General features: G+C 36.3%; 1 protein-coding gene across 1 annotated transcript; it reads right to left on the reverse strand.

Annotated features, from left to right (window-relative positions):
* Positions 1–2,441: 2,441 nt before the first annotated feature.
* On the reverse strand, positions 2,442–10,445 carry LOC133199982 (uncharacterized). Its single transcript, XM_061335759.1, has one exon. The coding sequence runs from the start codon at positions 10,443–10,445 to the stop codon at positions 2,442–2,444; it is 8,004 nt and encodes a 2,667-aa protein (XP_061191743.1).
* Positions 10,446–11,945: the final 1,500 nt, after the last annotated feature.

The following is an 11,945-nucleotide window of genomic DNA, read 5'->3' on the forward strand; positions in this document are numbered from 1 at the left end:
ACTATTCAGAAATTCTTTTTCGTTTCCGAGATATATGCAAAAGAAATATTTAGGGGCCGGCCCTTCAACTCCTTAATGGAGACGTTTAGCAAAAGTTGAAAGGTTACATATTGTTCAGAACATTATTGTGAACATCTTTTATTCAATATTGCTTAGCAAAATATTTCCCACTTTCGAGATATAAAGCGTCAAAGATTTAGTATTTCGGCCCCTCATGACCCCTAATTATGTAACATATGATGTGAATAACATAATATATAGTTGTAGTTTGCTCAGATAAACATTTTTGCTGCAGTAATATTTTACAAAATATTGATCGTTTCAGAGTTATTGATGAAAGACTTTCGGCCCCTATCGGCCCCGATTTTGAGGGCCAGCCCATTTTTCTTGATATCACATCAAAGCTCTTATGATTTTGAACACATTTTGTTCAACAACTATACAGAAATTCTTTTTCGTTTCCGAGATATATGCAAAAGAAATAAATAGGGGCCGGCCCTTCAACTCCTTAATGGGAATATTTAGCAAATATTGAAAGGTTGCATATTGCTTAGCACATTATTTTGAACATCTTTTGTTCAATATTGCTTATAAAAATATTTCCCACTTTCGAGATATAAAGCGTCAAAGATTTAGCATTCTGGCCCCTTATAGCCCCTAATTAAGTAACATATGAGATTTTTATCATAATATATAGTTGTAGATTGTTCAGATAAACATTTTTGCTTTAGTAATGTATAACAAAATATTGATCGTTAAAGAGTTATGGATTTAAGACTTTTGGCCTCTCTTGACCCCTAATATGATGAGTCAGCCCTTTTTCTTTTATATCATATAAAAGATCTAGTAATTCTACACAATTTCTGTTCAATATGTTTTAAGAAAATATTTATAGTTTTGAAGATATGATAAAAAATGTCTCGAAAATTGACTCCTGATTCATGTCCTAAATTTCGACCCCAACCGAGCTTCCATACTAGGCACATCCAGAAAATTTGAAAACTGAGGTGCGAAACTAGAACATGTCCTCTATTATCACTGAAAATTTCAGCACTCTAGCTTTTGTTGTTTTTGAGTTTTTGTGTAGACAAAATGGTCACTAAAAATTCGATTAAAGGGCGATAACTTCCGACCGGAAGTGAATTTTCAAAAAATAAAAAAAAATGAATAAGGTTAAGATCATGATACATCATCTCTGAAAATTTCAAGTGAATCCATCTAACCATCTCTGAGAAATCGTCTGCACAAAATTTGGACAGAAAAAAAAAAATAATAATAATAATAAAAGTGAAAAAGAAACAATAGAATAATAGAAGGGTCTTCCGTTGGAGACGGAAGACCCTAACTAGAGCAATGCTCGTTGCAAAGCAACGAATAGGCCTTCCGTCTAATTTACATTATTACTGCCTGTAAGCACAGTTTATGAAGTTTAGTCAATCATCATTTCTTGTTGGTCTTTATGACACTCATAATCTATGTAACGTTTGACATGCTCCACGCACGTGTTTACATTGTTCAAAATTACCCATTTATTATATGTACACATTAAAGAAGGCAACGAAATCAACTATTGTTTTCATTTCCTAATTTTTCGAGTTCAGTGCAACATTAAATGATATTTTTCAACGCTTTAAACAAATTTCATAATCATGTTTTCAGATCAGCTTTATACAGTTTGAACTTTGTTAATTTGTTTATGGTAATGAAGTAGCTGTTACAATGGTGGTTAAGGCATCATGGTAGCTGTAATATGTTGGCAGCCTCATCACTTCTACCTGTAAGAAGTGAACGTATTTTTACAAGTTATCTGAAACCTTCTTTATTCAATAAAGTCAGAATTGGCCCTACATATTTTGCGTCCTCATTGAAATCCCCAACAATCTCATTGAGAGATTATACAATTTTTCGTGTACAAGTTTAGTATTCGTTTCGAAGACAACTTACGTCAGGTTCTGTAGAACTTTTATCTGAGCGCCAACACTTGAAACTATCATCTTCAATTTTTGGTTGGTCTTTATGACACTCGTAATCTATGTTACGTTTGTCATGTTCTACGCACGTGTTTCCATTTTTTACTTCAACGCTACACTTCAGTGAGTTGTATTAACAGCTAGTTTCAGGGTAATGGTGTTGCTTAATACACGTTTTACTAAATACAGATACCAAAATTCAAATTGTCAAATCTACTAATACATTTGACACATCTTCGCGTTTGTTGTGCGAACTTTTTGCGGCCGTTCTTCGAGTAAAGTGTTGCAGCTCTACTGAACAAGTCCGATATTCACCGTTACCAAGTCAATAAGAATTAAGTCCAAGACTTTCAAAATTACCCTTCATTATATGTAATCGGGTCACATTAAAAAGGGCAACGAAATCAACTATTGTTTTCATTGCCTAATTTTTCGAATTCTGTGCAACATTAAATGATTTCGTTGATTCGTTCAAGGAAATGAAGTAGCTGTTACAATGGTCATGGCTAAGGCATCATGGTAGCTGTAATATGTTGGTAGCCTCATCACTTCTACCTGCAAGGCCCCAGACACGTAAACATGATCAAGAATGGTTCCACTTTCTGTTGTGTAGAATTTTACAAGTTGTCTGAAACCTTCTTTATTCAATAAAGTCTGAATTGGCCCTACACATTTTGCGTCCTCATTGAAATCCCCAACAAAAATGAGATGTTTTGTAGATAATCTGAAATGCTCTACAAGCTTTTGGAGTCGCTCCAGAAAATAAGACATACTGAGGGTGCTTGGGCGATACACAGTAACAACAGTTATATCATTTTCAATTAATTTTACGGCCATACTTTCTATATTCTTCTCTGGTAGTTGACTGACTAATTTCTTATTTTGACTTTGTTTGGTGTATAGTGCCACACCTCCACCCTTTGAAACACGCAATTTTTGTACTTGGGCATTGCTTTCATCATATACATCTCTTCTAGGTGTATGATGAAAAGCAAATCCTCCCAGATCGAATTCTGTTGTGCACTGATCAGGTCTTAACCATGTCTCAGTCAGGCAAATAATTTCTGCTTCCCTGAATCGGATGTCATGTTGAAGATCTGAAAAATGGCCATTTAAACTTTGGACATTGTGGAAAATAATTGTTTTATCCGATGGTTTGATGGAATATTTTGAAAGCTTTACTCTGGGCATTTCAGCTAGTGCTGTTTTCACTTCTGAATCAGCATACACTTTCCTCTGCAATTCTTGTTTCTTATTGGTTTCAATTAACAGCCCCTTTTTGGATGTTACTCTTGTCAGTGCAACATACGCTTGTCCTGGTGAAAACATTCGGTCTAAATTAACCACAACTTTTTCAACCGTCATTCCTTGTACTTTATGAGCTGTACATGCCCAGGATAACCGCAAGGGGAATTGGTGTCTTACAACTGTTTTTAATTTCTTTTCAATTATCTCTTCCTGAACCCTCTGAACTAGCACAACATTTCCTTTTTCAGTTCTTTTACCTGTTTTATTACCGACAGTTTTGTTGTCAAAGACTACTCCTATAGCTATAATATTAGATGAGTTCTTTTCACATTGGAAGTGAGAAATATATCCCATAACTCCATTGACCAGTCCGTCTTCTACATTACAATTTCTGGTAAGCATCACCCTTGCATTTACAGCCATAAGTAAACTACTACAAAGATTATCTTTTTTCGAGCTTCTGAATGGTTTCTCTCTCAAAATCAATTTCCCGGTTGTTGCATTTTTCTGGAAATCCTTTGCTTCAATCTCGACCAGATCTTCACAATTTTTTCTTAACATTGAGAGGTTATAATTGTTTACTTCTTCATTTGTTGGATACACATGAAGAACATCCTCTGGTCCCTCTCTTATACACTCATGAATCATTGATTGTGCTTCGCTTGCTAACGGTTGATCTGCTTCTCGAATTCGAAGTGAGTTTAAAGCTGTTGCAAAGGGTATATCTTGCTGCTGCCTCATGATTTCATTCAGTTCAACAACTTTGAAAAAATCTCTCCAGTAGTCCACAGGATATGAAGCATTTTCTTTGAACAATCTTTCATCTTTTCGTTGTTTTACAGGAGGGAGTTGATAAAAGTCACCTACAGCGATAATGCTTACACCACCAAATGGCTCTTTGCACTTCTTTATTTGAACAAGTCTTTCATGAATGTAATAAAGGAGTTTTTTGTACACCATCGACACTTCATCTATTACTAGAATCTGCAAGTCTTGAAGATGCACCCTTATTTCACTTAGACTTTGCTCTTTAAGTGGCTGGTACGGTAACGGCAAATACTTGGTCAGGGAAAACACGTGATGAATGGTATTTCCACCTATGTTGAACGCAGCTGTTCCTGTAAAAGCTGTTAGAAGTACTGATATACCATCAGGAGAGGACATTATTCTAGAAAATAATCGTGATGCCTCATATTCTACAGCCTTAATGACATGACTCTTTCCTGTTCCTGCTCCTCCTGTTATGAAAACATGCAATGGATCTGGTTTCTCTCCAGCTATTTTCCTTAAACACCAGTCACGGACATGGTAAAACACCTCCTTCTGCTTTTCATTCAGGCTTTGCAAGACAGGTAATATATTATCCTTAGAATGATTTTTCTGCTGAATTTCAAAAAGCACATCAGAATTTTTCTGACTTTGTATATCAGGTATTACTTCTGGAATATGTTCATCTAAGCTGTGCATTTTATCTTTTTCTACAGAACATTCCTGTCTAATTAATTCTGATTCAGGACAAAGGCTAGCCCATGCATCTTCAGGTTCTCCAATGTTTTCAAAAGTCTCCTGAGCTTCTGTGATCACATCCTCATTTTCTGCATATTGTGCATGATTAATGTCAACTATTGATTTGACAGACTGGACACTTCGTTTTCCTTTTATTCTTATATGACCAGTTTCATAAAATCCTTCATATAAATCAAATCCAGGGGGTTTTAACTGAGCCTCATTCCAATGTGGCAGAAATAGCTGCAATAGAGACCGAAAATATTTCTCGGGCATTTTTTCAACGCTAAATCTTGGATACCTTATAACAGCTGGTTTTGTTCTTGTTCTTTTTTGAATATATCCCTTTGAGTTTTGCAGTTCAAAAACATTTTCATTTTGAGTTTTGGGAATCTGGGATTTAGCTAACACTCTGAATATAGAGCAGAATTCTGCTAAGCACATGCCATGAAATAGTGGTTTGTTTGGACGATTTTCATATCTTTCTATTATATTTGTCATCCAAATCTCGTTTTCGTCGTCATCTTCCTCGTTTCCATTTTCATGAACTTCCCCTTTATGTCCTTTTAGTTGAGATAGTGGTTTACTTAAACGGGTGGGGTTTTCACCTACTGGCACAAACACAACTTTCCTAGAACATTCTTTCATCTTTAAATTGCAAACTCTGTACACGCCCTCCTGTGCGCTGACTTCTCTATGGTGTAGATATGCTGACCCTATTTTTTTCAAAGTTTCACGGGCATCAAGATTTCCTTCTTCTGCCTCTACTTTTGTTTGCTTCAGTAACATCCCCATTTCCCTCTCTGACTTTGAAATGTATGAAATAATGTAAACAATGCAACTGAATGGATCCAGTACAAATTGAATATCCATGTTGGCATCCCAACATTTCAAAAGGCATGGATTGTACTGATTAATCCACATTTCACAAGGATTTCTTCTAAGAACAATAGATCTCGATTTTGTTAACATGTTATGTACTTCTTCATACTGTTCTTGAGACAGAGACAAATTACTGAAAATTTCTTCTAAACTTTTGAATTCATTTGAATCGTTTTGGACTTCCTCCCATACACGCAATAAAATGTCTTTTGCAATGGATTTGGTCGATTTAGTATCTGTATTCTCTTCACCATTCAGTGCACTGTCATTGTCATTCTCACATGGTGAACTAATAAACGTGCGTAGAGAGGGAGGCCTCGGAAAGTTAAATCTGCATTCTGTTCCTTTCTTTCTACAAGATTTTGAATGTCTCCTGCTATGTTGTTGTACTGCCAACACAATATTTCTCAACTCTGGGTCCTCATTCTCAGATGGCAATTCACAAGATACATACTTATCTATGAAATCACAAACAGCTTCCTTTCCGTGTTCGTCAAGTTTAGGTGCATTTTCAATCCAGTACAAGCAATGCATATGAGGTGATCCTCTTTGCTGGAATTCAACTCTCTGGAAATAATCTACGATTTTTCCAATAGGTTCAGATGGAGAAGATAAAACATCTCTATGAAAGACGTGGAATCTATGCTCAAACATCCTGGCAACAGTCACTGGGTTTTTTCTTAATGTCTCATTCTTTTCAGACCAGTCCAACATTTCTGGATCTCTATCGTCATTTTCCTGTCTCATTATGGTTCTAACTGCATCATTCCATCTATGTTCAGCTGCAGAAAAAGAGCAAAACCAGGTTGGAATTCCTAATTGGCGGAGCATTGCAAAAAGATCCTTTTGAGCAGTCGACCAATATGCTGGTGTTCCACGAATAGGCTGCATAAATCTTAACGCTTCATCATTTCGTAATAACCTTGAGAGAATTTCTGGATCTTGCAACATGCTTGAAGTAACTAACTTCTCACTTCCCATTTTTGAAAATGATTTTCGTACCGAAATCTGTGTTTTCTCTATGACTTGATTCAATTCTGACATGAACTGACAAAAGAATATGTAATTGCTATCTTTTGCAAATCTACCATCTGCATTCATTAACCTGTTATTAAAGTATCTAGAGAGTGTTATTCTTGTTCCTCTGTCTTCATTCCAAGTAAATTTTCCACTAGGGAAATGACAGGGAAATGCTTTTGCTTCATTTCCTGGTTCCTGCAACATCCGCACTGGATTCTTTCCTTCTCCGGGCGCAATATTGTAAATGTCATCAAAATAATGGTCTAAAACCTCCTGAGCAATATCCGCAGGTTGTAGACAAGTGTCAATTGCAATCTGATGATGTTCATCAATATCATCTACTGTCATGTTATGGTTTACTTTCACCTCCTCATCTTCATTTGAGTCGCCATCCCAGTTATTATTTATTTCGATGCTTTCATACCATTGATTGCTTTTTTTTAAATAACTTAGAGCTGTAAATATGTGGCTCGGATTTACAAACTGGTACTCAAAGTAACCCTTGTAACTGAGCTTTCTTTTAAGCTTGACTCGCAATAATAAATCATCGCCGTGCTTTAATGGTAAACTTGTAGCTTTTTTCAAGTCAGAAGGCACACAAACAACAGGGCCATGTATATTTCTTTGACCACCTTGGGGAAGAGCCATTACCTTCATAAAAGGTATGTGCAAAGCAATTAAATGCTGCTCTAAACTATTCAAATTGGCTAGTTCTTCCGGTATATCCTCAAGATACATTTCATTGACTGCTGCCTCTGCAGGAATATTTCCGCTCAACATCTTTCTATGGCATGTATAGCATATCCATAATTCTGACCTGGTACAGCCCTCTGGGCAAGAAGCTGTGCAGTTATGCAAATATTTTTCTTGTATGCACATATCTGCAACATGTCTTGAACGTTCATTATTACAATAAAGCTGATGATCACATTTCTGTACCTGATTAGCAAACAATAATCGATGACAGCAACAGCACACAAAATCGATGCCTTTGAGAGCATTTTCCTTAAATAATTCCAACACTTTTTCTTCAGTTTCCAACTTGATACGTTTTGCTGCCCTTTGCTGTTTAACAGCCTTTTTCTTCAAAATTTTAGCATCAGAACTAGAATAGTATTGTTTCTTACTACAAGCTTTAACACTTGATCTAAAACTGTCATCTGTGCTATATAGTCTTGCTTTGGATTTAAGAATTCTGTCTCTGAAATTCTTATTAGTTTTGTATCTCTTTGTAAAATTAACTTGTTTTCTGTATTTCTCATCAGTTCTGTACTTTTCCGTATTGCTCTTCTTTATCTTTTCCCTATACATTTCATCATTTTTGTATCTTTCTATTGCTCTCTTTTTGACTTTTCCTCTGTACACAATATCAGTTCTATATTTTTCTTTGCTTCTTTGTTTTAGATCCTTCTTATGTGCAGTGTCAGTTCTGTATTTTTCTGCACTTCTTTGCTTCACATTCTCCTTATGAACAAGATTGGTCTTGTATTTCTGCACACTTCTTGCTTTAACATTCTTTTTATGTACAGCATCAGTCCAGTATTTCTTAATGCTTCTATTTTTTACATTTTCTTGATGTGCTTTACTTGAAGCATACTTTTTTAAGCTTGCTTCCTTGGTTTTTTTCCTGTTTTCTTCATTCTCTGCATATTCTTTCTGACGTCTGTTTTTTGTTTTGCTACGGTACAAAGCATCCTTTTCGTATCTTTCTCGATTTCTTGTTTTAACAACTGAATGAAATTCGTCATCATCTTTGTACTTGATATATGCAGCTTTCAATTTCTTTTTCCGAAATTCAGCATCCTCTTGATACTTTCTCCTCATTGATTGCTTACGCTTTTCCACAGTATTTTGTCTTTCCATTATCCTTGAAGAAACACGTCTTTTTGCTTGCATGCGTTGACGATTTTTCATTTTCTTTTTCGAGTACTTTGGATCAAATGTTCTGCTTTCACACACTGTTTCCTCTGTCATATCAACATTCTTTTCACAAACATCAAGAACAACATTGTAATGATTTTGTGCATGATGATTCAAGTATATTGCACCAGTTCTTCTTTTTATATGTGGACTCTCTTTCTCAATTGAAAACTTCAACCATTGATTTCTGGTATATGTGTAAATATCAACATTTATCAGGTGACACACAGCTAAAATTTCTAACTCAGTTGCCCAAGTTCCATTTTTAGACATTGATGACTTAGACAGATGTTCTTTTACAGTATTTTCTCCAGTTCTTAAAAATGGTTTGAATACCACCTCATTTTCAAGCAAGTGCTTACAAACTGCACTACGGATGACATAATGGTAGTCCTCCGAATTAGTCAAACTAAATGATACAGCTCTGAAAAAGCAGTTGCCATCTCCTAAAATCTCCTGCTGAGAACTAGGCTTGTCAAGTTTCTTTCCTGAGCAATAAGTGTCAACTCCATTCCCACTGCATATGAGAGGAATATTCAAATCTTGACATAAGTCCCTTTTCATGACAGAGTCAATAGGAACATAAAAGAATTGTTCACACTCAATCGAAACAAAAGCTAATTCATCATTTTCACATTCAGTACTACTTTCTTTTTGCGAGAATGAATTATCAGTGGTCTCTTCGACAAAATAGTCAACATGCTCCCGAGTTTGTTTCGCATTAATTCTAGCATCCAAAATGTCATCCACTTTACAATGTACCCCAGTAACATTGCATTCAACATCTCTTGAATACCCCATAGATATAGCCAACGAGTGAATATGAAGATGGACCTGAGCTACATTTTGAAAAAGAACTCTTGAGCTCTTTCCTCTTACACTTAACAATCCTCTTAAAGATCTTGAATGGGAATCAAATGAGAAAAAACTATCTCCTGATTTGCCAATCAATAGCGTACTTCCCCCAAAGCATACAAAGCATCCATCTGTTTCAGCAAGAGCTATACCTAATGCTTCATCTAGTGAATATGCACCAAACTCTGCAAAGTTGAATCCATTTCCTGGCAAAATCACACTTGATAATGTCTCGTTTGTTCTAAACTCAAAAGATCGATCAAAGCATTCAAAGAAGTGTGGTAGTTCCTGTACAAGTAAATACCTATTATTTATTGCTGAGCTTCTTTGCAAATACGTGTACAATTCATCACCAGTCACTAAAATTTTGTTCATATCCATTGTATTCCAGTACTTACTGTTTTTCACTTTATGATATGATAGCCCTGCTAAACAATTAGGAACGCACTGAGTTCCTGCATTGCCCAAAAACATTGGATCTCCCTGATGAAATGATCCCTGAACATACACGACACTCCTAATTTCATCTCTTTCATATGCATTCTCATGATTCTTGCTTTCTTGTCTTTCAAATGTATTCTCAAGGTTCTTGTTCTTTTGATTATCAGATTTATCATCTCGATTTTTGATCTCTTCCTTTTCATACATATGATCTTGGTTCTTTATCTCTTTTATCTTGTGTATAGTTTTATGGTTCTCATGGTAACTGTTCAAATTTCTGTTTGAGACACGTTCAAATTCAATCAAAGTACTGTCTTTAAAGCCCTCATCTTTTTTTAGTATCCTGCTGGTCTCCTCCTCCCTGGAGGTATCCAGCTGCGTCTGACCTGCTGGGCTAGGCTTAAAGCCATCATCATGCCCAGGTACTCTCGCTGGAGTACAAACCCACGCTGGGGAGTCAGGGGACTGTGCCATGCCTCCGTTTTGGGCATACAGACGACTTCCCTGAGGAGATGGCAACCTCGGGGCAGGTGGGCGCATTTTCACTCGAGGTGAGGCCTGCACCCTGGCCAGGGGTTTTTCCTCAAAAGGCGGCAACCCCATGGAGCCTTGCCCTGGAAAATTACCGGGAGGAGCCAAGATAGCTCCTTCTACTGTCCCGCAATATAAACAAGAAAGGTATATAAACAAGAGGCACAAGGACATTACCGGTCACCTGAGTATAACACTGCAAAAGATCCCAGTGATTAGGAAGGCCTTAAAGGTCAATGGGACTATGGTGCAACTGTCAACGTTTTTAATGGGCCATTTTGAAAATGAATGGGCCATCTATATATTCTGATGGGCCATTTCAAGAAAAAACAAAATGAGAAACAAATGTGAAATTGGAAAGGAAACATGTTTCTTTATAAACCAAAGCTTATTTTTCACGTATGGAGTGTAGCACATTTAATGGAACCCGCAAACAATATAATTTTCTCATATTTTGGATCAATAATGTCAAAATCTCAATTAAACATGGGAAATGAGTGAGGTAATGTACATTTGATGTCCTAAATATGCTTCATGTAACAGGAAGCAGTTTTTGCCGGGTTTTAAACAATGAGATTTGGTGTATTAAAATGACTGCATTTAAAACAAAAGTAAAACAAACAAGAAAGTCGTACGCAATGTATATCCAACTAACATCGTTAAAATTTGAATGCGCAGCCTGGCGCCAACCAGCTCGGTTGATTTAATGCGCCAATTTTCACTTCAATGCGACTATGGCGCGCGGCGCAAGCCCTTCCCAAATACTAAGATCCATAGAAGTATAAAACAAAATCAATTGCCAGACGAAGCAATTGCCTAAGAATTTCAAAAATCTGGTATACTCAGGAGCAAAGAAAAGGCACATTTAATTATTATTATATTTAATACATTTACATTGATATTATTGCATTTAGTTTGATTTTCAAAGCATTAATGCATTTTTGCTAATTAATCAATAGAGCCCCACCCAAGCAAAAGAACCCCTGACCCAGGGTTGTGAAATTCACGATTTTGGAAGAAGCACCCTTTCTCATCATAACTAACTATTTAGTTTGTTTGTTTAATACCATGGGGCAGAGGAGAAGATTTTCAATGCATTAATTTATTTTCAGTATATAATAAATAAGCCCCCCAGGAACCCCTGACCCAGGGGCCATGAAACTCTCAATTTGGGAAGAGGCACTCTTCCCCATCAGTACTTAGTTTATCTGCTTAATACCCAGGAGCAAAGGAGAAGATCTTTAAAGAAATAATGCATCTTCATTTTATAATCATTAGAGCCATGGATTAGAGCCAGAACCCTTGAACCTCAGGCCATGAATTTCACAATTTTTGTTGAGGACTCAATGCTTATAACAATTAGTCAACAGTTTGACTGCTTCATGTCCAGGAGTAAAGAAGAAGATTTTTAAAGATTGCATTAATTTTTATGGTTTTAGCCCCAACCCTGAAGTCCCAGGGGGCAGAAGCCATGAATTTAAAAATTATTACTCCACTTCACCCAAAGATGCTATATGCCAAAATTGGTTGAAATTGGTTCAATGGTTCCAGAGAAGAAGCTAAAAATGTTTG

This window comes from Saccostrea echinata, unplaced genomic scaffold, assembly GCF_033153115.1.
Source record: "Saccostrea echinata isolate AGI-Se365-2 ecotype Australia unplaced genomic scaffold, CSIRO_AGI_Sech_v1 ptg000036l, whole genome shotgun sequence".
Classification (NCBI taxonomy): domain Eukaryota; kingdom Metazoa; phylum Mollusca; class Bivalvia; order Ostreida; family Ostreidae; genus Saccostrea; species Saccostrea echinata.

Coding starts and splice junctions, on each gene's coding strand:
- LOC133199982 (XM_061335759.1), bottom strand. CDS start 10,445: ATGGGGTTGCCGCCTTTTGAGGAAAAACCCCTGGCCAGGGTGCAGGCC.